The sequence below is a fragment of the Toxorhynchites rutilus genome, chromosome 1 (genome assembly GCF_029784135.1).
Source record: "Toxorhynchites rutilus septentrionalis strain SRP chromosome 1, ASM2978413v1, whole genome shotgun sequence".
Lineage (NCBI taxonomy): Eukaryota > Metazoa > Arthropoda > Insecta > Diptera > Culicidae > Toxorhynchites > Toxorhynchites rutilus.
The window spans coordinates 185,672,468-185,699,468 of record NC_073744.1 but is presented as its reverse complement, the minus strand read 5'-3'; the positions used below and the strand labels follow the sequence as shown (position 1 = coordinate 185,699,468).

General features: G+C 38.5%; 1 protein-coding gene across 2 annotated transcripts in view; it reads left to right on the top strand.

Annotated features, from left to right (window-relative positions):
• LOC129767386 (histidine--tRNA ligase, cytoplasmic) overlaps window positions 1-27,001 on the top strand; it is a 31,627-nt gene extending 4,626 nt beyond the window's left edge. The window contains exons 2-4 of one of the 2 annotated variants that reach the window (XM_055768250.1): window positions 24,721-25,201; window positions 25,283-26,536; window positions 26,597-27,001. In XM_055768250.1, the coding sequence (XP_055624225.1) occupies window positions 24,953-25,201; window positions 25,283-26,536; window positions 26,597-26,800 (1,707 nt within the window). In that variant the 5' untranslated portion in view covers window positions 24,721-24,952 and the 3' untranslated portion in view covers window positions 26,801-27,001. The remainder of the gene's footprint in view (window positions 1-24,720; window positions 25,202-25,282; window positions 26,537-26,596) is intronic. The other variant, XM_055768258.1, reaches the window with a different exon arrangement.

Sequence of the window (27,001 nt, the reverse complement as noted above, 5' to 3'; positions counted from 1 at the left end):
GTTTTCGCCATCACGGTTAGAGTTAGAGATGTGCCATCCGCTCATGAGCTGTTCCGAAGAATCGACTCTTTGAAGTGAGTTGACGCGGAACAGCTCGCAAAAAAAATCAAACAGCTCTTCAGCTCACTTTGATGATGATGAAGGAGAGAAAAGAGCTGTAGAATTGAAGAGAGTGTGTGAGCTGTAAGATTCAAATGAACTGACCGTCTCTCGCTCTTCGTGTTAAGACATCAGTTTAGTTTCATTTGTCCCTCGTCTTTTCAACTGTTATATTCGCGTTGACGGCATTGAGCTTTGTTTACCAGTTTAGGGGGCGCCAAAAATAATAATTGGCTCTCAGGCAGAATGAACACGTTTTTAAAATTCAAATTATTAATGAAAATTAACTTCTGTGTATCAAATGAGTATTCTATTTCAATGAAAAACACTTTGTTTGCAGGCGGTGCAAAAATCTCATAAGATTTTTTTTTTGAAGAAAACTTTCTATTGTAATGTAAAGCCTCAGTAAAAATGTCGGAAATGTTGTACTCGCCGAGTCTGTTGTAAATAATAGTCTGGAATACGTGTTTCAAGTAATTAATAATATAGTGTGAAAAATTTCATTTGAATTTTAACATTTTCAAACTGGCTTCGTGGCTATCGAGTTTGGGACCCAAATTGAAAGTCGGCACTGACAACTGAGCTGAAGAGCTGTTCATAAAGAACAGCTCATTTAGATGAGCTGATATGAATCAGAGCTGTTCATCATGATGAGCTGATTTGCACACCTCTAGTTAGAGTTCGACTGATAGAGCTGACTCATGGGTTACTATGATTGATACTGCATGGGTAGATTCGTCAGTGCGTGTGAAGGTGATCCAATGAAAAATCGGTAATTTTTGTTCATTTTTTTTAATGCAAACGTTACTAGATCAAGTTCACGGTCCTTTCCACCAGCAGTTTGTGATTTCAGAAGTCTGTGTCATCTGTACTTCTAATGTTATGTATTACGTAAAGTAAATTAATTGAAGAAATATTTCCAAACTGAAAAATTATCTCTGAGTAAGGTATTGACCAGACTCTGGTAATTTTTCTTTCTGTTGAAAGAAACAGTCTAGTCGGGAATCATTTAAAGGGTTGATTAAGGAATTTCAGGTCCCGGGATAACAATGGAGGCAAAAAAGGTTAGAATTGTGGAGTGGATTGAACGGTCGGGAATTTCAAAGGTGGTCAAAATCGTTCAAGAAAGTAGCCGAAACTTTTGAAGCAATTCAAACTCGACACATGTCAACATCTGACAGGGAACCAAAAAGTATATTCCAATCTACAAATTTCTACGACGGAGTTTTGGAAAGAGAGTTTTCGCTAGAGATACCAAGATTCCGTGAACACTATCAGGGTGGCTACCCATTCGGGAACTGCGGGAAAAAGTCGGGAATCAAAATACATCGGGAAAAATGCGGGAAAAAGTCGGGAATTGTTCCACGAAGTCGGGAGTTTTTTTGCGCAGTGTTTTTTTTTCGGCTCTCTAATAATTTACTGCATGTGTTTTAGCGCATTACGACTTGCTAAGCAGTGTGAATCTTTGTTTTTCAAAAAATCCTATCGGCGAGATAAGGAAACGAGAAGAATAAGCGGAAAGTCATCTAACTTTAAACGGAGTTTTGCATTAGTTTTCTTGTCAAAGATGTACGAGATTGTCGCACATGCTATGGAATATAGGCTGCTGGAACTATAATTGTTACAGCAGCATCGATAGTTAAATAGTTTTTGCGTGAATGTCAGACAGAGGCACCGATGGTTCCTTTCCTTTTCGATGACCTAACGGGACTTGTTAGACCTGTTATGTAGAAAATTATGAAATCCGAACGACTGAAAGTGAAATCTAAATCACCTCACAGAAACCATTCTACTGCTACCTGGAAGTATTAAAATTGGATTTGCACCGAAATCCGCAATCAACAAACAAGGAATTCCGCAAAATTTATGATGAAGGTGTCCTAATGTTTCGTATCAGCTGTCGTGAGTTCTACTGTGGATTTTTAAAGAAATTGTTCATACAATCCCCCTTGACATATCGCACTCGATACCTAACGTGTATTAACCCGGATGTGATTTTCAACATTCCGGATATAGCGAAGAAACGGACGGAATTATGCTTGGAAGTATTCGTCGATAAACATCATTTGCCCGGCGTTTGTGCAGATATAATAAAGAATGACTATGGGCAATTGTGTCCAACGTTTTCTGCTGAAATTGCATTATCTGCATATCAAATAAAAGATCAAAGATTACATATCTCTTGGATGGAAATTATCGCTCATTCTGAACTTATCGCATGGCACTGCATCATTGAAGAGAGAGGATTTTCTTCGAAAAGCACGAACGAGGTTGGAAACTCGAAGATGTTGGTTGACACCCAGAAAGATACAGTCTTGATGGTAAAGAAAAGTGTTGAAAGTTGAACTGGATTTGTAATAACGCTCAATAAACATAATACGTTTAACTCAACTTCTTTTCTCTCATGGTTTTCTTATGGCATCCAATAGAAACATTCGTATCATTGTAAAAATAGTAGTTGATAGTTGAAATGTAGATCCAGCATACGGGTCGAACATATCCTTAAAATAAATCAAAGGCTCTGGGGTAAAAATGGGACGCATTTTAAAGAAAAAGGAGTCAGATTCATTGAAAGTGCTACTTACTTCGTGTTATTTGTTTCATCTCGTCTCATATGCTCCTATTCCTGTTAAGCATTTTTATTCAGCGTTTTTCTTTTAACAAGATAGATTTTCTGTGTAATTTTATTATGGATTTTAGGGTCAACTCAAGAACTGATCATAGAAGGTATCCGGGAAATGCTCGGAATATGTTTGGATGTGACCAATGAAGTTCTAGTCAGTTACTCTAATAAATGAAACTTTTTGAATTCAGAGTAAGTAGAGGTGGGGTGGATCTGATACGTTTGAAAGCGATGCAGGTCCCAGATACATATATTCCAGAAACAATTCCGTTCGTATCTCCTGAATCCAATATCCAAGCAAAAATCTGTTGCTGAGATACACACCGTCCTTTTTTTGTCACATGCCGAACTTGGAAACATGAAGTAAAATAACATTTGCAATTCGGGTTTCGAAAATCAATTTCTAACTAACGAAACGACACAATATTATTAAATTTCATTTCTGTGAGTCGGGAATTTCGTGAAATAATGCGGGAATTCAAAAATTGAAATTGGGTGGCCACCCTGAAGTCAATCATTGGCCTGCGTTGGAATGTGTTACAGTCAATCGTGTAGTGAGATTTTCAAGAAACGCTTCCAAATCATACAGTGAATGAAACTGAGTTTGGAAAATCTCCCCAAGCAAACCTCACTTTGCAAAACAAACTTCAGCTAATCGTTGCCAAGGTCGTTTTGAGAGGTTCCCATTTACCTGAACAAACGTAGAGTAGCAAATTCACAACCGGGGTTTTACGAAGACATTCGTTAACAAATCGTCACTCACATTCAGATTCTGTATTTCGATCGGCTTCGCAAATCCCATTCCTTGTTTCGTTCGAATTGTTGTTAATATATCCTTCGATGGAGCTGTTTGGTTACCGAACCTCTTACGAGCAAAACGATCGAAATATCACTTTCGAACGAAATGTAAATCCGTTGGAATGCAGAATCGGGATGTCAATTACGAATCTAATGATTTGTATATTGTACCCTATACATGGTTCACGTCCGATAAGTGCAATTCCCAATGAAATCGAACTAAAAATGCAGATTTTTAAACCTTTTTTGACGTAGGACTACGTCTAACCGGAAGATATAGGGTGTGAAATGGAAATCTAGGCACTGAACAAGTAGGAAAAAATGCAAGATTTGGAACGCTTATAACTCGAGCATTTCTCAATAGATCGCAAAGGTTTTTGCATCAATTGATAGGAAATATATCTACGCATCTATCATAACGAATATCATTTCATTTTTCATGGGATAAATAATTGAATAATTGTGAAATATGAAGCATTGTTAAAATGCCCTATGTGCCCATTTTTGATTGGTCCATTTTGTGCTCCTCAAATCGTACCGACCAAAACGGGCAACCAGAGCAGCAGCGAAATAGAATGAAGCACGATTGGAAAGGAAAAAGAAAAAAATGAACGAAACATTGGTCGCAGTCTCACACATGCGTAATTCTCGAGCCAGTCAGTCAGCTCAAAAATCCCCGCTCCGCTGCCGTAACGATCATTCTCATTCAAACCGTACACCACATCGGTTCGCATCACAACACATCAACAAACCAACCCAAGCAGCCATGTCTGGACATGGTAAAGGAGGAAAAGTGAAGGGAAAGGCAAAATCCCGCTCGAACCGTGTTGATCTGGAGTTCCCCGCAAGGGTAGCTAGGCCGAGCGCGTTAGTACCAGTGCACCAGTCCACCTAGCCGGCGTTATATAGTTTCGGCCGCCGAAGTGATCGAGTTAGCCGGCAAAGCTGCTCGCGACGATAAGAAAACCCGCATTCGGAACAGAACACATTCGGTTCGGTGGACATCAAGACAACAGGCAGTTGCAGCGAGGGGCGAGTGGCAAACGCAATCGCAAAACGGCATCAGGTAGCAGAAGAAAAAAGTTTGTTCCTTATACAAACTGCTTTGGTGGTAAATCCAGAACAAGGCGGCATCGAAGGCGTTCGAAATGGTTTTTTTCAAAACCACGAGTACTAAGTTTTCTAAATTGGAACCATTCCATAAAACAAGGCACTTTTCAGGGCCATTAAACCTTCCAAAAAAGAGTTTAGGAAATACAGTTCAATGCTTTCTAAAACATTATCCAAAATAATAATAAAACACAAATTGATTTTTTCATAATTTGTTTGCCAGGATCTGATGAGTATGTGAATTTGGCAGTTGTTCTGAGCTTATTGATAGTTAAGGGACTTTCCTGATTATTCAATTTTCATCAATTCTTAAATTGTTTCCAGATTGAAAGTACAGTAATTTACAATTAGTTCGACATTTAGCTAATTGGACGGACATGTAATGCGACTTATTTAGTTGGACATTTTTGTAAACATAGAGATCCAAATTATGACCCCACATTGAAAGTCGACACTGTACCACTGTCATCGCAAATGTTCAATTACAGGTTAAAATCGCCTCCAATGCGACACTGAGTGGTGCTGCGGCACGTCGCATTAAATATAATTTACTGTACAACATGTCACAAAGCTGGATGGGAAGAAATTTTGCAACTGTGAAAGCTGTGGCGAGTGGCAACAAATCGCTAAACAGGAAGGTTTAGCCGAACAAGATGGGGATATCGAGTGATAACAAAACAATAAACTCTTTAGATTGAAGATAATTTTGTGATCCTGAAAATGACCCTTTTTAGCCTGCATGTGAATCCAACGAGCGAACAAATCGTAATGAATGTATTTTTTTTGCCATCGCTCTCTTTTAACGCTCATTCGTTCGTCTCGTTGGACTCGCCCCTCTGGCTGAGTCTGCCGATTTGTCTCTATCCTGTGAGTGTGTACCGCTAGAGTATAAAACACGCGGACCCCAAAAAAATATCTTATTTTCTTTCAAACCGTAAACCCGTGTGGTTGTACGGCATCGGCATCGTGGACGTAACAAAGGAGGACAAGTTAAGGGAAAGGCAAAGTCTCACTCGAACCGTGCAGGTCTCCAGTTCCCTGTTGGTCGCATTCACTGATTGCTCCGCAAGGGTAACTAGGCCGAACGGATTGGTGCCGGAGCACCAGTATACCTAACAGCGATTATAGAGTTTCGGCCGTCGGAGTGCTTGAGTTGGCTTGCAAAGCTGCTCACGACAATCAGAAAACCCGCATCAAGAACAGAGCAGCTTCGGTTCGGCGCTCATCAAGGCAACAATTAGTTTCAGTGAGTGGCAAAGTGTTTCTCCGGCACGTCGCATTAAATGTAATTTACTGAACAACATGTCACGAGCTGGATGGGTATTTTCCAACTGTGAAAGCTGTGGCGAGTGGCAAACGCAATAGCTAAACAGGAAGGTTTAACCGAACAAGATGGGAATATCGAGTGATAACAAAAACACAACACCAAAGGTTCTTTTCAGAACCATCAACATATTCATAAAGAGTAAACAGTAAACTAATCCATTTTTCAGGTAGATAGGTAGGTATTCACGTAGGAGAAGAAAATAAAACAATAAATTCAAAATATATATTTAACAAAAGCTGTCCCCTTTGTATAGTCCTACGTCACTCCGGTTATGTCCCCGACATTACCCACCCGTCTTTTTTTTTTGTTTTTCCAAAATATATATTTTTATAAAGGCTCATATGGCGTTAGCCTCACGGGGCCGGGAGTTCAATACTTTGACAATTTTTCTTATTATCTATGTTAGTAATATGTAACCGATTACTCGCGGTTGGCTCGAGGTTAGTATTACAAGTGTTTTCGTAATTGGGATGTTGCTGTCTCCAATGCTCTGTACGTGTGCCCGACACGGGATACTTCCTATTGGGATGCAGCTGACCATTAATCAGCAACGCCCCCCTAGTCTGTACCTCATATCTAGCGTGGTGCGTCTTTCTCGACTCGAGGAATCCAGGATAGAATCAGGGGATAGTAACTTCAAGCAAAAAAGTGGGACCAATTCGAGATTGCTTGTATGTAAACAGTGAACTTTTTTTACACTCTAAAAATCGAACCGACTTGCACTGACAACTGAATGATATTGTCAATTTGTGCGAGATGCCTCAAAACAGCTGGGAATAAATATTGTTTACATACAGTAAGTTACATTTAATGCGACGTTTAGATAATTGGACAGACCTGTGATGTGACACGTTTAATTGGACATTTTTGTAAATATCGAGTTCGGGGCCCAAATTATGGAACCACATTAAAGTTGCCACCAGACGTCCACTCAAATCGCCATATTCAATTACAGGCCAAAATCGCATCCAAAGCGACACTGAGTTGTGCCTCGGCATGTAGTATTAAATTCAAATTACTGTATTATATTGTTATTTATGTTCGCATCATAAGCAACGAACACACATTTATTTTCCACTTGCAACAGTATTCCCGATGATTGGATGGATGGACTTATACATGTATCTAGTACGACTATTGTCATGTGTATATACGATTTACTACAGAGTACCAAAAAAAAAACCAATAGCGGAAAACGTTCTTGATAATTATAATAATTATTATAGATTTCTGTAAATACGTGTATGCTTGGAATATTACGTTAAAAATTATTTTTAAGTCCGAATATTTCCGGTTTCAAGAGAAGTGAAAGTTAAAGTTGCTATTTTTTATTTTTAACTTTTAATAACGAAAGATTATCTGTTTGCCGGTCTTTTGCGTTCTGATATACATAGTGACAAAAATAAATTAGTTCAACTTCGTCATTCAATTGCACTTAACTCAAAACTGTAAACATGAGATTATGAACTTGACAAACCAAGCTGCCAAATATGCCAACCCAGCAAACATTAAATCGTATAACTATAGTATGTAGAGCATCGAATATCTGATATTTTGGGTGGTATATGATGCGCCCAAATAGCATATACAGTAAGTTACCTCTAATCCTCGACATACCGAGGCACTACTCAGTGTCGCATTAGACGTGATTGGCCTGTAATTGGACATTCACGATGATAGTGGTACAATGTCGACGTCTGGTGGCGACTTTCAATCTGGGGCCATACTTAGGGTCCCAAACTTGATGTTTAAAAAAATATCCAATTAGAGATGAAAATGTACAATTATTTGTATCCCGTTACAGGTCTGTACAATAACCTAAATGACGAATTAGAGGTAACTTACTTTACATGCAAGGTTATTAGTCAATACCTCATACCATAATAAGTCTGTTGCCATACGAATATACGATTCATCACTGCCATAAAAAAGGGGGAAAATATTAAAGTAAAATGTTCAGTCCGGGGAATCACCATTTTTGTATGTATATAGAACTTTTATAAACATTTATGTTTGTTCAAATAGGAATTATTCAATTGATTTTTAGGGATATAAATGTTTGATATGAGTGGTGGCGACGGTTATAAAATTGCTCCGATTGGATTTGAACTCCGGTTGTTTGGATTATTAAGCCGCAGTTACCTCGTACGGCTATCTGAAATATGATTCTAGGGTAATTAAAGCTCTTACATATGATACACATGATACGAAATTTTTTTCGGATACGTCATACGTCATTGTTTATTGTGCTTTAGTGGAAATATCGCAAAATTTATATAGAAATGGTTAAATAAAGTTCAGTACTACATGTTTCAAGTAATCAAATAACATGAAGTAAAAAATTTCATTCATATTTTAACAATTTAAAACTGCCATCGGGCCTGCCCAGCAAACATTAAATCGTAAAAAAATGGAGGGGTTGTATCCAAGACACGACCGCTTAGAATGTAGGACTACGCAATCTTTTTTCTTTTGAAATTTGATGGTTTACATTTCGAATATTTGCAACTACGTCGAAATTTCATAAAAAGGTTTAATGGCTTACGTAGTTTTGTAGAATCATTTCGAGAAGCAACGATCCTTTTTTGCCTTTGCGAGAACAATGCACTAATTGCTCATATGTCGCAATTCTTTATATCAATGGACGCATTGCACTGAATATTAACGAGAGGCATCTTCCGTGCATCGCCATCAAAGACGAATGAACTCTCTGAGTTTCAAGTCTCTATAATTCAAAAGAAGAATAAGAAGAAGAAGTGCATCGCCATTCAATAAACATCAAACACGCGGCTAACAGATGCACACAGTTGCAATGCTAAAAATGAAACATCGCGAGAATGACCGTTCATGAAAAATCGTTTCTCGACTCTCGGTCAAAACCGTCAACAAAGCTAGTCGGACAGAACCGATGCGCACGAGACCAAATACGAATGGCAACTAAAAGTATCGAAGGTGCAATTCACATGTACAGGAAATGAACAAGTTCTAAGTTTCGCGCAACGAAAACAAGCAACACACACAAAACCAAACACTGATGTTTAGAAGCGACCTATAATCTTTTGCACTATTCCCTTTTTTCGCCTGCTTTGCCATGACTCGGATGGTTGTGTTAATTGCAATGCCAGATGCACTTCAAGTGAAATATTCGCTAGCGTTCACAGCTCGAGAAGAAACATAAAACACAAAACGAGCAGAATAAGCGAACAATTTAAACCATATGTGGGATTGTAATGTATACTATGGGATTGTAATGTATAGTATATCAAACAAATCTTAGAAAATTTCCAATTCGATTGGTATGCAAATCGTTTAAATCCGTTCGTAGCCAAAATAGTTATTAACGTTAACTTTATTTCATAAAAACAAGATCTGTTTTCTGATTTGGCACCCTTAATGGAAGACGTAGTCCTACGTCAAAAATATAAAATTGGAGACGATATACATACATCCAAGACACATTACTTGTATGATGTGTATAACTGGCATATGCATATGAAATTGGAGGCCATAGACATGTATATGGGGTATATGATGTAATATAAACGATAATTATACGATTTATTTTTTTCTAGAATGTATGTATATCGCCTCCACGTTTGCATGTATACATGCAATTTATATTAATCATACTCGTCATATAATCCTCGAAATAAAATTACATTATACTAAACCTTCGTTTCAAACAACTTATACAGTAACCAAATCAAGCAAAAAACATCAAGAATTGCTGGGAATCTCTTATCAATATTTGTTCAAATTTAAAAATGTGCTTAAGTCCAGTTCTGTTGACAACTTTTATGCATTCAATTAAATCGTACGATAAATCATATATAAACATAAACATTCCCACCTTTCATCCTTCATTAAACACCTCGTAGTAGAAATCTGTCAGTATGCATACACTCTCCTAGGAAACATAGTGGAAAAAATATATTCGTCGATGTAAACAAGCGGTGAAAAAGGAGACACTTTTCGACGACTGATTTGTATGAAGTTCCACTGCCGTCGCAATCATCAGTTCGTGTAGAGTTGTCATGAGCGGTACAACCTTTGGCTCTTGTTGAATCATCAGTGGACTGCACAACCTTTGGCCCGTGTGTCTGTAAAGAGTGTGTGTATGTAACTTGTATTTTTGACTAGCTAACCCGGCAAACTTCGTCTCGCCCATTTACTTAATTAATTCTCGAGTAATGCAGAAATTTGTGTTTTATTTGTATGGCAGCCACCCCTAAGAGAGGGGGAGGGGTATCTAACCACCATAGAAACATTCATTGCACCCTAAAGTTTCCATATGCCTAATTTGGTTTAATTTGCTTGATTAATTCTCGGGTAATGCAAAAATTTGTGTTTCATTTGTACGGCAGCCCCCTCTAAGAGAGGGGGAAGGAGTATCTTAACACCATAGAAACATTTATTGCATCCTAAAACCTCCACATGCCAAATTTGGTTTAATTTGCTTGATTAATTCTCGAGTAATGCAGAAATTTGTGTTTCATTTGTATGGCAGCCACCCCTAAGAGAGGGGGAGGGGTATCTAACCACCATAGAAACATTCATTGCACCCTAAAGTTTCCATATGCCTAATTTGGTTTAATTTGCTTGATTAATTCTCGGGTAATGCAAAAATTTGTGTTTCATTTGTACGGCAGCCCCCTCTAAGAGAGGGGGAAGGAGTATCTTAACACCATAGAAACATTTATTGTATCCTAAAACCTCCACATGCCAAATTTGGTTTCATTTGCTTGATTAATTCTCGAGTAATGCAGAAATTTGTGTTTCATTTGTATGGCAGCCCCCCCTTTGAGTGGGGGAAGGACTGTCTAACCATCATAGAAACATTTATTGTACCCTAAAACTTTCACATGCCAACTTTGGTTTCGTTTGCTTGGTTAATTTCCGAGTAATGCAGAAATTTGTGTTTCATTTGTATGGCAGCCCCCCCTTAGAGAGGGGGAGGGGTCTCAAAATATCACGAAAACCTTCCCCGGCCCCAAAAACCCCTACATACCAATTTTCATGTCGATCGGTTCAGTAGTTTCCGAGTCTATAAGAATCAGACAGACAGACAGACATCACTCCATTTATATATATATAGATTCGAACGAAAGTTTGTATTCCGTTTGGGTTGGAGGAAATATGAGTTTGTATGTTAACAATCATTTTTAGCCACAAATAATGAATCCTAATCGATTAAAAGAACGAATAAAACGATTTCAACGGAAGTTGGTATGATGTTTCATGATGCAATGTATTTCATTAACATAACTGCTATGTTTGATCTCTCAAAAGTTCTATGTAAAGAGAATAAAAGTAATATGTTTTTGCCGTAAAGTAGAAAAATTAAAAAAAAAAGACGGGTGGGTAATGTCGGGGACATAACCGGAGTGACGTAGGACTATACAAAGGGGACAGCTTTTGCTAAATATATATTTTAAATATATTGTTTTATTTTCTTCTCCTACGTGAATACCTACCTATCTACCTGAAAAATGGATTAGTTTACTGTTTACTCTGTTTGTTTTTTTTTGCGTTTTTTTACAAACTTTCTCAATTTTTTCTCACTGTCTTATAGTTGATTCTTGATTTTTTTCCGAAGGCTTTGTACTTATTAAATGTTCAACGCCGGGTATCTTTCGGCGTATGCACATATCGTACAATCAAAATGATGGCTGTGATAGGGGATGCATAGGTGGTCATCAGCTCATTCACTATCATATATTTCACTATTGAGCACATTACCGTACCTTAAACTGTTTCCGTGTTTCGGAGACGAATGAATTGTAAGATTTGTAGTCTCCGCAAACAAAGTAAATAAAAATAAAAAACAGGAAGTGGGTTATATCTATGGTATAACCGCAAGGGTGACGTAGGACTATCGTTGATTTAGAGATCATTTGTTTGAAGTTGAATCTAAATCCATTCTGAATGAATGAATAAATTAATATTTGGGAGACTTCGAAAACGAGAGCGTTACGTTGGAGGCACAAGGTTTTATGCATCCAATATAGGATACGAAAAACCTTGTTCTGAAGAATAATCTTCAGAAGCTAACCTGCTAACTGTACTTGATTGACAAATCATAAACCCAAATGCATTATATGGATATTTTATGGATAGAAAACATTAAAATAAACTCTTTCACATGAATGTAATTTTAAATTCCCAGAGGAACTGGCAGATTATTTTCAGTAACGATTAGATATTTCCACATTTTCCTCGATACTGGAAGCCCACCAGTGGTTAATGCCAACTCGATAACCACCTGTTAATAGCACTTGATTGAAACATATTTGGTCACAGTGTTACATGGATAGAAAACATTCAATTAAACTCTTTCACATGAATATATTTTGAAAATTCCCAAAGGAACTGGCAGATTATTTTCCAGCAATGATTAGATCTTTCCGGAACTTTCTCGATGCTGCATGGCATCCTAACGGAAAGAGTTCTGCGCGTATATGTGTCGATCCTTCGCCGTCCACCTCCTCCAGCACGTTAGGCAACGATGTTGTCTTGTCGATGTCCTCACGAAAAATGAATGTGTCTCACCACCAGAATATCGCTTAAGTATGCTTTTTGTGTGTGATTGAATCGAGAGAAGGTGTGGTTTACGATGGCAATGTGGAAGGCAAACTAGAGGGGAATGAACTCTCTGAGCTCGGAACTTTCGGCGACTGAGCAATAATCGATTGCGGGCGCATACAATATTGGATACGGAAATATCCTACTGATGGGAAAGAATAATCTTCTGAAGCTATCCTGTTAATTGTGATTGATTGAAAAACCACAAAACCAAATGTATTTGGTCACAGTGTTACATGGATAGAAAACATTCAAATAAACTCTTTCACATGAATGTATTTTTAAATTCCCAGAGGAACTGGCAGATTATTTTCAGTAACGATTAGATATTTCCACATTTTCCTCGATACTGGAAGCCAGTGGTTAATGCCAACTCGATTACCAGCTGTTAATAGCCGCGCGTGTATGTGTGTGTAGCGATGTCTTCCCAGGGAACCGTTTGTGTCATCACTCTCCTCCTGATAGATTCCCTTCTGGCCTAGGGTGCACAAACAGGCTCTTGGTGACACCGTTCATCCGCGCTTTCATGATAAATAAAGAGCTTCACCGCAACAGCGACAACATGCTCCAATCGCTGTTCAATTAGAACTGAGTGGATTTCCGAGCGGCGCTCGCTTATATACCGATTGGTGATTTCAATAGCCTGTTTTGAAAGCAATTTTAAGACTATTGAAACAAGTTTTTGGATCAGAAGGTAACAAGTATAGAACGCGTAGACATTTTATCTATCGAATGAAGTGTTTATCATACCATTTCGTTCAGTTGTTTAGGAGCTATTAACGATCAAAATCTCGGTCTCCGGCGTAACGCTTTCGTTTTCGAAACTTTGATTTTACACCCCGGTATAGAAATGAAAGACGTAGTCCTACGTCAAAAGAGCTGAGGTTTTGGAGACGAACTCTACGATCTGTCGAGAAATAAACGAACTATAAGCGTTCTGAAAAACCAACAGTAAATACAGGGACGGATGACCTTCGGATTAAAGTCCTTTAAAATAAGAACAGAGCAGCAGGAAATACATAGCTCATCATGTTGCTCCTTAGTTATTTTTCTATACAATGCAGATGTAACGTCAGTCAATTTTCAACATCAGTTATCAACCAAAGAAAGCAGTTCTTGCTACCGAGAAAATTCGTTAATGCCATCCTGCATACAATGTGTTGTAATTTGAAACCACTTTTAATTCGGAAACCATACATGGGTTTGTGAAAACTGAATGATCAATTTAAAAAACCTCAACCACCAATAAGTTCAAGAACAAGCATAAACAAAAAAAAACAGTTTATATTATATGTCATATTATGTCACTTTTGAATACATTGGTATTGTGAAAAACTTTTAATAACTCTTCTTTGAAAGGCTTAATGGCCCTGAAAAGCGCCGTGTTTTACGGTGGCTGGTTTTGCCACCAAAGTAGTCTGTATAAACAAACTTTTTCCTTCTTCTACCTGCTTCCGTTTTGCGATTGCGTTTGCCACTCGCTGAAACTAGTTGTTGCCACCGAACCGAATGTGCTCTGTTCTGTAGGCGGGTTCTCTTATTGTTGTGAGCAGCTTTGCAAGCTAACTCGAGCACTCCGGCGGCCGAAATTCTATAACCGCTATTAGGTATACTGGTGCTCCGGTACCAATCCGTTGATGCGATGTGATGTGGAACGATGCCATACAACCACACTGATTTACGGTTTGAAAGAGAATGATATATTTTTCAGCGGATCCGCGCCTTTTGTACTGTAGCGGTACACGCTCACAGGATAGAGACAAATCGGCAGACTCAGCCAAAGGGGCGAGTCCAACGAGACGAACGAAAGAGCGTTAAAAGGCAGCGATGGCAAAAAAATACATTAGAGGCGAATGAACTTTAAAGTTTAAAGCCTCTTAAAAAACAAAGAAAGAAAGAACAAATACATTCATTACGATTTGTTCGCTCGTTGGATTCACATGCAGGCTAAGAAGGGTCATTTTCAGGATCACAAAATTATCTTAAATTAATTTAAAGAGATTATTGTTTTGCTATCACTCGATATCCCCATCTTGTTCGGCTAAACCTTCCTGTTTAGCGATTTGTTACCACTCGCCACAGCTTTTACAGTTGGAAAATTTCTTCCCATCCAGCTTGTGCCATGTTGTACAGTAAATTATATTTAATGTGACGTGCCGAAACACCACTCAGTGTCGCACTGGATGCGATTTTAACCTGTAATTGAACATTTGCGATGACAGTGGTACAGTGTCGACTTTCAATATGGGGTCATAATTTGGACCTCGAACTCTATGTTTACAAAAATGTCCAACTAAATATGTCGCATTACAGGTCCGTCCAATTAGCTGAATGTCGAGCTAAATGTAAATTACTGTACTTTCAATCTAGAAGCAATTTAAAAATTGATGAAAATTGAATAATCGGGAAAGTCCCCAACCATCAATAAAATAAGCTCAGAACAACTGCCAAATTCACATACTCATCAGATCCTGGCAAACAAATTATGAAAAAATCAATTTGTGTTTTATTATTATTTTAGATATTGGTTTAGAAAGCATTGAACTGTATTTCGTAAACTCTTTTTTGAAAGGTTTAATGGCCCTGAAAAGCGCCGTGTTTTATGGAATGGTTCCAATTTAGAAAACTTAGTACTCGTGGTTTTGAAAAAACCCATTCCGAACGCCCTCGATGCCGCCTTGTTCTGAATTTGCCACCAAAGCAGATTGTATAAAGAACAAACTTTGTTCTTCTGCTACCTGCTGCCGTTTTGCGATTGCGTTTGCCACTCGCTGCAACTGCCTGTTGTTGTCTTGATGTCCACCGAACCGAATGTGTTCTGTTCCGAATGCGGGTTTTCTTATCGTCGCGAGCAGTTTTGCCAGCTAACTCGATCACTTCGGCGGCTGAAACTATTAGCGAATTCGTTTTTGTTCAGTTTCAACCCCAGTGCCGCACTAATTGCTGTCAAAACGTTTTTTTATTCACTCAGTTTCGCACTCAGTGTCGCACTAGTTCGCCCCGAAAACTGTTAGTTTCGCACTGAGATGTTTCACGGGTTGGCACTCGGGTTCACCAATACAACTATACTGAACTGTCATGTTCCGAATATTATTTTGGAAAATCTAAAAATAAAGACTATGAAAATGGAAAACCTGCTGCTTTTGCTTTTGTATTATTGGAAGCGTAATCCAATTCGGATTCTGATTTTGAAGAGTATATTCGAGTAGACGGCATTAAGCTACGTGTGCTTTCATTAGGAGGTGAAAATAATGATGGATATTCAGGTGGAATAAATTTCAAAATCAAAATTATGAATGAAAATTTACTTTAACGTATCGAATATTTATGTGATTAAATAAGAGGATTTTTCCGATATCGCAGAAACATATTGAACGAAAACTGTGTCTAATGATGATTTTATATTATAATAGTAATTATTTGTGGAACAAACAGGAAATGCATCGACAAATGGTTAAGTGAGTGTCAGAACTACATGTGTTAGGTAATCGAACAATATGAAGTACAAATTTTCATTCAAACTTTTATATGTTTACACTGCACTTGGCCCTTCTGATCTGATGGAGAACAATTTACCTCCCAAGCACTAATATCTCCACCAGACGTCGACACTGTACATTTGCCGTCGTAAATATAAACAAATCAGACTATATAACGTACACCAACAAACCAACGCATTCGTGAAACTGAAAACGTTTTTTTATTACAGAGTCAGTTTGGCACTGACTCAGTTTTAAAAACGAATTCGCTATATATAACGCCGGCTAGGTGGACTGGTGCACTGGTACTAACGCGCTCGGCCTAGCTACCCTTGCGGGGAACTCCAGATCAACACGGTTCGAGCGGGATTTTGCCTTTCCCTTCACTTTTCCTCCTTTGCCATGGTCAGACATGGTTACTTGGGTTGGTTTGTTGATGTGTTGTGATGCAAACCGATGTGGTGTACGGTTTGAATGAGAATGATCGTTACGGCAGCGGAGCGGGGATTTTTAAGCTGACTGGCTGGCTCGAGAATTACGCATGTGTGAGACTGCGACCAATGTTTCGTTCATTTTTTTCTTTTTCCTTTCCAATCGTACTTCATTCTATTTCGCTGCTGCTCTGGTTGCCCGTTTTGGTCGGTACGATTTGAGGAGCACAAAATGGACCAATCAAAAATGGGCACATAGTGCATTTGGACAGTGCTTGATATTTCACAATTATTCAATTATTTATCTCAAGAAAAATGAAATGTTATTCGTTATGATAGATGCGTAGATATATTTCCTATCAATTGATGCAAAAATCTTTGCGATCTATTGAGAAATGCTCGAGTTATAAGCGTTCCAAATCTTGCATTTTTTCCTACTTGTTCAGTGCCTAGATTTCCATTTCACCCCCTATATCTTCCGGTTAGACGTAGTCCTACGTCAAAACAAAATTTAATATTCATATCGTTCAAATACTATCTCGCTGGAGGAAAATACGCGCTTCTCTTTTTCAATATGCACGGCTATATTAATAGTTGGTGGGTCTCGTTCATAAATTCTGGAACCAACGATACGCCAGACAACAATGGAGCTGATGTATCGTTCTTATTTGGAACCGCATAACTTCGTTGTTATTATTGAATCGAGGAGTATTCACAACGGTATTCTAATTTGGAAACACTGCCAATGCTCAATGTCTATGTCGAATTGCGTCGCAAGATTGACACATTTGCACAACTCGATTGAACTTGAGCCGAATGGATGTCAGAATGCAAAACTGCAATCCGTTCGGATAATGGATCTGGATCATGATAGCGTTTCCCAAGTGAATATGTTCTTCCTAAATGTTGCCATAAATGTTGATTAGGTCGTAGGAATCGCAGTCGTTCGCTCTCTACCTTCGCGTACATGTCGACCATGAGTTGTTTGCACAGCTCACGAAATAATAGAATGACATCATACGATACGCATAAAATCCCATCGAGCGCACTCCTTTGCTTTATTCGTCTGATATAGCTATTCATAAATATTATTTCAAAATGAGTAATGATGTTCATAATGAATGGAGTACCTGTGGCAGGATCACGTTGTCTAATGTTTGTGCAATATTCATCTTGTTCTTTCAGAACGGTCGAGCATTATTCGTCAAAGATATTTTTTTCTGACTCGCATTGTGGTCACACGCATTCTAGAGCTTGCCACACAGGATACATTCAAGGCGATACGCTTGCTTTAGACGAAGTGAGGTTACTTGCGAATGTGTGGATGGAAGTTCGATGTAGCGGGGCGCTAGGCCTGTCATTAAACAACGTAATATAAATTGGTTCTGTTTGGAAAACGACCGACGGTTAAATTATTTGAAAATTGTACAAAACTACTAAAATCGCGATTGAAGATAGGGTATGAAGGTATAAATTTGTGGTGGATTATTTGATTATTTGGATCTAGATTATTTGAAGCAAAATTAAAATAAAAAATCAGATTTTTTTTCTGCATAGAGCCATTCTAATCGGTACTCGTTTCGTTTCGTAGGAGTTCGGTAATTTAAAAAATGAGTCCACGATGATAAATCTATTTTTGACGAACTTTGTGGAACATCGATTTTTTTATGAATTTTCGAAACTTCGAATTTTTGTATGTTAACAATTTTTAGCCACAAATTACACATTACAAATTATGGAATCTCGACCGAACACTCGTCGGGTGCGGATGAGTTTTTCTTTGCTCCGCGTCTGATTTTTTTTTCTTCTTTGTTTAGCGCGTTTCAACCTGTTTCGGCTCTATTCGCTGCTAGGAATAGTTTGTTGGTGGAAGTTATCGTGAAAATGGTTTCTGGTTTCGTTGTGTTAATGGTGTTGTAATGAAAAAAAAAGTTCAAATTCAGTTAATCAGTTTTGTGGTTATTTTACTGGATTATGGCGTTGTTTTTTTTCAACTCTCTCGTGTACCGTAGTTATGTGTGTATGCGTGGTAGCTTGCTTTTTAGAGCATGTTTTTTACAGCAGTGATATTAAGGATGGAATCCACTAACCACTAATTCTGCCAGCAAAATGATCCAACTGTATCGAGAAACATCAACATCCCAGCTAAGTACTATTAACAATTTGTTATTTTTATAACCGATCCGAAATGCAATCCGCTTCAAGTCTCTCGGTGTTGTGTGCGAGAGAGAGAAAGTGTCAGTCAGTAGAAGACTGCGGTGATGGCGGGTGCGGCTGCGTGTGAGAGTATGGCATTACGAGTGCGCGATCGTGGAGGATGACCAGCAAACATGTGATTGTATTGGTGTGGTTGCCTTGCTTCCCAGAACGGACTCGTTTGCTTCGGAAGACCAAGGTAGTTTGATTCTTTTCGTCGGTTGACGTACAGTCGAGTTTTAGTGAGAGGATTGGATCAGAGAGCATATTTTGATTGTGCGATAGCTGACGGATGGAGGCAGGCTGTTTTGTTTGTTCGAAGCAGACGATTTCGGTCACGGCAAGGCGGAGCGGACGGTGTAGCCACGCCGGTGCAGTTCTATGTCGTTGTTTACTTCTCGCAGTTGCGTGAGATTTGTGCAGCCGCATTTTCGCGCGAAGTTGCATTCAATCTAAACGAAATTCTAGAGTTTTAGAAGATCCAATAGTTTTAGAGGTTTTTATATATCTAATATTGTCTTCGTGGTAAAGAGCGCATTGACGTAAACGTGATGTTACGATTGTCTTTTCTTTTAAATCTAGCTAGACGTTGACTTTGATGTGTATGTACAAGCGGCCATAAGATTTCCATGCAAGAATATTCAATGTAGTGTGCGTTTCGACCATGAGAATGTTACGGAGGTCGAGAGAAAAGTTTGAATTAACTTACATTTGTCTCTTTTGCTCACCCATGTTTTTTCTTGGGATTAGTAGTTCACCTTGAATGTCAGTGAGTTCTTCTTGTATGTATCTCCTTTTCGGTTTTTTTTTTGAATAGAGGATTGACGTTGCTTTTCCTTCAATTATGTCATTCTAACCCTTACTACAAGAACAATGATTTCGTTAATAATTGCTCGACTGATTACTTGAGAAATTGTTAGTTTTTATTACAAATCCAAATCGCAGGTATCAAGTTTTCCTTTTCGAGGTTCAAATATAAATTGCAAGACTAGGTTCAAGATGCTAGAGTCCCAATTCGGAAAACTTCCGTGATTTCCGTGTATTACAATGGAAGAGCATGACGTGCGACTAGGCACAAGTATTAAGTCCGATCCGAGTCTGATAAGACCTTATCAGGTGACCCTTCAATATATTCAATCTTCAAATGCATTTGATTTTCGAGTTTTTGCTCCGTTGAACAGAGGAGACTTTTCAGGTTACCGTTCAGCTGCTACGAAATGCATTTGATGTTCGAGTTTTCGTTTCAACGAGTAATTGGGTCCACGCTTACAAAATTAATTCACTTACCAGAGTTATGATCCTTTTGCAGAGACCTTTTCAGGTCACCCTTTAATATCTTCACGGCTACGAAATGCATTTGGTTTTCAAGTTTTCGTTTCGTCAAGTGATCTCTAGTTTGCGTTAGCATAATCACATCACTTACCACAGTGAATCCTGATTATTACCCCTTCCCACTAACAAACTATCCCTTCCATGATAAACGCTAGGGAACCACGCTATAGAGGCGACCCTTCTGGCCTTCGGGCGGCGAATATCATACTAACATTCCTACCCTTTATTCTTTATTCTTTATTCAAATTTAATTTGTAACTTGAGACTTTTGTCTCTTTAATTGTTACACTGATTTACGTACAAATGGTGCATTACTGATTATTAAATTATTAATTATTACTTTGAAGAATTTCTTGAGTTTAACAATTAAAGTGCTCTATACATTTCCTCTTAAATAGTGTTTGTGATTTTACAAGAGTCAACTCATTTGGCAATGAATTCCAGTGTGAAATGCCTCTCACGAAGAAAGAGTTACCATACCTGGAAGTGAAGTGTCGTGGAATTGCATATTTTTTTGAGCGTGAACTTCTTAGAGTTACTAGTTTTTCGTGTAAGTAGCCTGGAAGTTTTGTTCTTGCAAGATTGAATAAAAAGATGCAACATCTCATCGGAGCAAATTTGCGAAATGGACAACCAATCAGACGATGTTGAAGGTGAGAAACTCTGGCAAATCTACTCAGTCTGAAAACATATCGAACACAAGCGTTCAATGCTACTTGTAGTTTAGATTGCGCAAAAACTGATGAGTTAGATAAAAGGAAATCGCAGGCGATGAAGTGCGGCAATACCAGGCTTTTGAAAAGCTTAAGTTTAGTGTCAGTGCTGAGGAACGATGTGGTAGCATACAATGTACGAAGGGTACCATACACTTTTCCACATTGTTTAAAAATAAATTTATCAAAGCTAAAGTTAGATTGAATAATTATACCGAGACTCAACCCGCTTTCAACATATTGAATTATTGAACTATTCAACTGCAGCACTGGTTTGAGAACGTTATTGGATTGCGAGTTATTTATGAATAATGCATTGGTTTTATTGGCATTCAACATAAGTTTATTTCTGCACGACCATTCATGTATTCTGACAAGGTCTCCATTTATATTTCTTGAAATGGTCGATGCTGTATTATCCAGGCAGTCGAAGTATATCTGGACGTCGTCCGCAAAAATGTGTATTTTACAACATTTTAGAACATCAGGAAGATCGTTAATATACAATGAGAATAAGATTGGTCCTAATATCGAACCTTGGGGTACTCCCGAGGATATTGGAAGAAATCTAGAATAAACATCGTTACTAAAAACGGTCTGACTTCGTCCTATTAGATACGATCGCAGCAATGTCGTTGCATGACTCGAGAAATCAAAGTTTTGCAACAGTTGTTTACACAAAATTTCGTGGGAAATTGTGTCGAAAGCTTTTGAAAAATCAAGAAGTAATAGGACAACAGGTCGACTCTTATCCAGAATAAGTCCTATATCATCGAACACCTTCAGCATTGCGGTTTTTGTGCTGTGATGGGGACGATATCCAGATTGCATCGAACTTAGCAGGTTATTTTGATTTATATGATGACAAATTTGGTGTTTAATAATTCGTTCAAATACCTTGGACAGCGCACAGAGTATACTTATAGGGCGCAAATTTTGGATGTTATTAATGTTTGCCTTTTTTCTTATCGGAATTATTTTAGATTTTTTCCATTCGTCAGGAAAAACACTTGTAGTTATGATACAATTAAATAAATGAGTAATCGGTTTGGCCACAAGCGAAATGATTGCTTTCAAAAATTTAATTGGAAGAGAATCAAGACCTATTGCATTGGATTTTATATGGTATAAAGTAATTATGACATCGTCTTCATTAATCAAATTGAAATAAAATGAATTTCGGTTTGTTACACATTGATTGACATTATTCTCAGGGGAATTTCCAGAAAAATTTCGAGCAAAACTCTCATTTATCTCATTAGAGTCAAATTGTACAGAACAAGATGATTTTGATTGACAAAAACCTAATGTTTTTAATCTTTTCCATAGTTCTTTGGAAGGGAGATTATTGTCAGTCCAGCTATCATAATACGTTCGTTTGGCTTGACGAATGAGCATAGTCACTTTGTTTCGAAGAATCTTGAATAATTTATGATCGTTAGGATCTTTACTATTTTTCCATTTCTTGTAAACCAAATCACGATCAATAATACCTTTACAAATGGAATCATTGAACCATGGGTTCTTAGATTTATTGGGAACAAATGTTCGAAGAGGAACAAAATGATCATGCAGATATTTAATTGTTGAATTAAAAAAGTTTAGTAATTCATTGGAATCATTTAACCGATAAAAACTTGTCCAATCAAACGAATAAAATGCCTGGAGTAAGCCATCTACATCCATCGAGGAATAATCAAGATATTCGACTTGTGGTGGAGTGGACACTATTTCAAAATCAAGTGAAGCAAAAATCAAATCGTGATTCGAAAATACAGGTGAATCTATTTGATTGAAGCGAAGCAAGCGTGATCTACAATTAGAGAGCATCAAATCTAATTGTGATGAACCATTACTATGGAAAAATGTTGGTTCGCAACCAAAGCTGAACATTTTATGAATGGATAAAATGGATTTAAATCTGGATGTTTTAGCCGAATTGTTATCAAGAAGATTCGTGTTGAAATCGCCTACTAGAAGTATATTTTCGAATTTTGTCCCATATTGAGACAGCAAGGTATCGACTATGTCTGCACAATCTACTTCAGGTGGATTGTAAAAAGTAGCTAAAAAAATCTTTTCATTGTTTAGTAAAACTTCAATTGCTATATACTCGGAACATGGCGTTCCTGGTGAATATGAAGAAAAATCAATGACACTATACTTAAGTCTGTCGTTAACATACACCATGATGCCGCCTCCTAGACGCCCCTTTCTATCTTGTCTAACAATGTTATATCCATCAATTTTTAACACAGAATCGTTAATACGTTCATTAAGCCAGGTTTCACTGACACATACAATATCGACCGCAGCGAACTTTAATATTTGTTTTAATTCATCTAACTTGCAAAGCTTGCGAGCACAAATACTCTGACTGTTTACACTACACACGGATAGTTTTCCTGGATGAAGAGCACACTTCATAACAGTCCCCGGTATGCACAAATTCGTGGAGGCATTATCATAGTAATGACTAGCCATAGGGATTGGAGATGAGCTTAGCAAATAAGAGAAAATAAGTAGAGAGCACTTGCACGATTATAATAGAATGCATAATAATCTTCATCAAAAATTCAATCATAATTCAACTTTTCAAAAACATGAGCGACGCGAATGTCGAATGAAATCAAACAATTTAACCTATTAGAACTACAAAATCAGGTAACATAATTGCACTGAAGAAAACTTCTAGCCCAAAAACAACACCAACAGCAGCAACAGGAACATCGGCAGCATCAGCATCAGCAGTAACATCATTTAGCTTTTACCCCTCCCCGGGTGACTGTAAGGACGTGGCCGGCGTCGTTATTGATCATTGAAAGCTCGAATCACCGAAAATTGCACAACGAGAATGATTTGCTAGTTCCAAGCGTCATTCTGTGTGTTCTTTGTGCAATTTGGTTGGTTCAGGTCAATCACGGAGAGCAACTACGAAATGTACAGTCTACCCAAGCTCAAGCTCAAATTACACATTACAAATTATAAATTACCTAAAAACATTTGAAGACATGTGGGTAAATACAAAACGTAGCGATAATGTTTTTTCAACGTAACTCCTAACCATAATGATGTATTTGGAAAAGTTGTTGAAAATTGTAATCAAATTCATAAAATTTCATGAATATGGCGGTATACCACGACAAGAACCTATTTACTATAAAAAAGACAATAAACTAGAAATATATTTCCAAGTATCTCGAGAATTACTGCATTTAGAAGGAAATTGATAAAGAGCTTTTTTGTTTTAAATCACATCACATTCGATGTTTCACAAAGTTCGTCAAAAATAGTTTTACCATCTTGGACTCATTTTTTATATTTTCTACATGACTTCTATTTTATATGAAAAAAATTTTAAAATATATATTTTAGATATTGCAAATTAAAGTTTTTTCTTTGTAAATAAGAAAAGAGTACTATTTTTTTTCTCTGTGTATATTTTTTCTCATTTTAACATCAATACTCTATAACTCTTTCTTACTCTTTCTTGTGTCTTACTATTCCAGTACGGCTCATAGTTTTTGAGGTATTAATTATCAATGATTTCTCTTACTAAAATCGATACGCCATTTTCAAAAGTTACACTTTAGTCAAAAAATCCCCAAATGCTGTGGAAAACTCGTATTTCCTCCAACCCAAACGGAATACAAACTTTCATTCGAATCAAAAATACTCATGTTTTGTCAATTGTCGATTTCATTTGGAATGGTTCATAAAGAAAATATATTGCCTCCTTTGAGGCATGCGTACATTTTCTGTAGTCATTTTCTTCGTTTGATATCCACACATCGTTTTTCTTTCCAAGTAATCCACAAAAGAATTATTAATTTGATTTATTACATTTATCATTCGGAACGGAACCACTTCGAGCTTTTCGAACTTATTTATATTAGAAAAATATCTTATGTTACCAACGACTCTGTTAACTGACTGTTCGTATATTTGGTGAACGCTTTTTACGCAATTCTTTTTTCTTTCTTTCATACATCACTTCTCGGCCTATCAAAACACGAAATACAATTGACAGTAAGCTAAGAAGCTACATAAAATCCGCCTCACACTAGAGCGGAGAAGTCAGTAACCTTCCGCTGTCTGTCCCTCGGGAAACCGCAACCCAACCAACACTCAGGCTCGATCATTTCATCTCAAAGCGCACACAACGAAACAAAAAAAAAAAGAGACAAAACAAATTTCTTCAAAGACGGAAAACGGAAGCGCCTAGCGTGACCGTACTCGCCGTACGATTGTTGTGGGACAAGATGCTTCGTCAGCTTCACCGTACACTCCGTTACGCTTCAACGCCACCGCGACTGACGGCGGGATCCGCTGGTGGCCAAATCAAGCGAAACGCCTCTTCTCTGGCGATATTCGCCGCTCGCGGTGTCGCTGTTCCGTTGAATTCGGTTCCACACGATCATACGCGCACTAACTGTCGCTTCTGCTGCCGGTCGACTGCTGTAGCTTCGCAGTTTGAGTCCACAGGCCACAATCAGCATCAAATCGCTCAGGTTCGCGCGATCGTAGATCCACTCTCTTTCAAATAATGCTAAAATTATGCTTTGTTTTCTCTTTTCCCATTTTCTTTTCAGATCGATGAGGAAGTCGCAAAACTGCTGGCCTTGAAGGCCAAGCTGAAAGATTTGGATGGAGGGAACCCGGAACCGGGCAACAAAAATCTCACCCTGAAAACACCGAAGGGAACTCGCGACTATGGGCCGGAATCGATGGCCCTGCGGCAGCAAATCTTCGACAAGGTGATCGCCGTGTTCAAGAAGCACGGGGCCGAAACGATCGATACACCGGTGTTCGAGTTGAAGGAAGTTTTGACGGGGAAGTATGGCGAAGACAGCAAGCTGATCTACGACTTGAAGGATCAGGGTGGTGAGATTTTGGCCCTGCGGTACGATTTGACGGTGCCGTTTGCACGGTTCGTTGGCATGGGTAATGTGTTCAACATCAGACGGTATCACATTGCGAAGGTTTATCGGCGCGATAATCCGGCCATGACGAAGGGACGCTATCGGGAGTTCTACCAGTGTGATTTCGACATCGCCGGAACGTACGATCCGATGCTGCCGGATGCGGAGTGCGTCAAGGTGGTGGTGGAGATCTTATCCGAGCTGGATATTGGGGATTTCGTGGTGAAGCTTAACCACAGGAAGCTGCTGGATGGTATGTTTGAGGCGTGTGGCGTTCCGGGGGATAAGTTCCGGACGATCTGTTCGTCGGTCGATAAGCTGGATAAAACTCCCTGGGAGGAGGTCCGGAAAGAGATGATCGACGAGAAAGGTTTGGATGGGGAAATTGCCGATCGGATCGGTGAATATGTTCGTCTGAGTGGCGCAATGGATCTCGTTGATAAATTGGCAGCGGATGAGAAGCTTAAGACGATTAAAACCGCCCTGGAAGGCATCGAGGATATGCGGCTGCTGCTTCAGTATTGTGACATCTTCGGTTTGAAGGATAAGATTATTTTCGATCTGAGTTTGGCTCGTGGATTGGACTATTACACGGGCGTCATTTACGAGGCAGTGTTGAAGGCCGAACCAATTTCACCCACTATTAATGGTAAATCAAAATCCAAGGAGGAAGAGGTTAGTGTTGGATCGGTAGCCGGTGGCGGTCGGTACGACAATCTAGTTGGCATGTTCAATCCCAAGCGGAAACAAGTTCCGTGTGTTGGTGTCTCCGTCGGAGTGGAGAGAATCTTCTCCATCCTGGAGGCCAAGAGTCAGCAGAAGGTGCGAACAACGGAGATTGAAGTATTTGTTGCTTCCGCCCACAAGGGATTGCATTTGAAGCGAATGGAAGTGCTGGGCAAGCTGTGGGATGCTGGTATTAAGGTGAGTCTCATTTCAATGACCCAAAGAGAAAATCAATAATTAGTTGGTGCGATATTTTAGGCGGAACATTCGTACAAGCTGAATCCCAAGCTGCTCGGACAGTTGCAGTACTGTGAGGAGAATCAAATTCCATATGCAATCGTTCTCGGCGACGGCGAACTTTCGCGAGGTGTTGTTAAGCTGAGGGAAATTATTAGCCGAAAGGAGGAAGAAGTGCCGTTGGATAACCTAGCGGAGGAGATTAGGAAACGGCTAACGGTATAAGCTCCCGGATAAGAAAATGCATACAGTTTTTACAGTTTTTGTTCGTACGATTCATTCTCTCATATACTCATTGTCGTTTTTCAATTCGTTAATTAATGCGAATCAGTTAGAAGCATCAGATGTTTTTTTCCTAGTAATTTATGATTCATTACAGTCTACCAAGCGAATTCGGTTTGCGAATAGAGTTGCTTGAAATGAAAA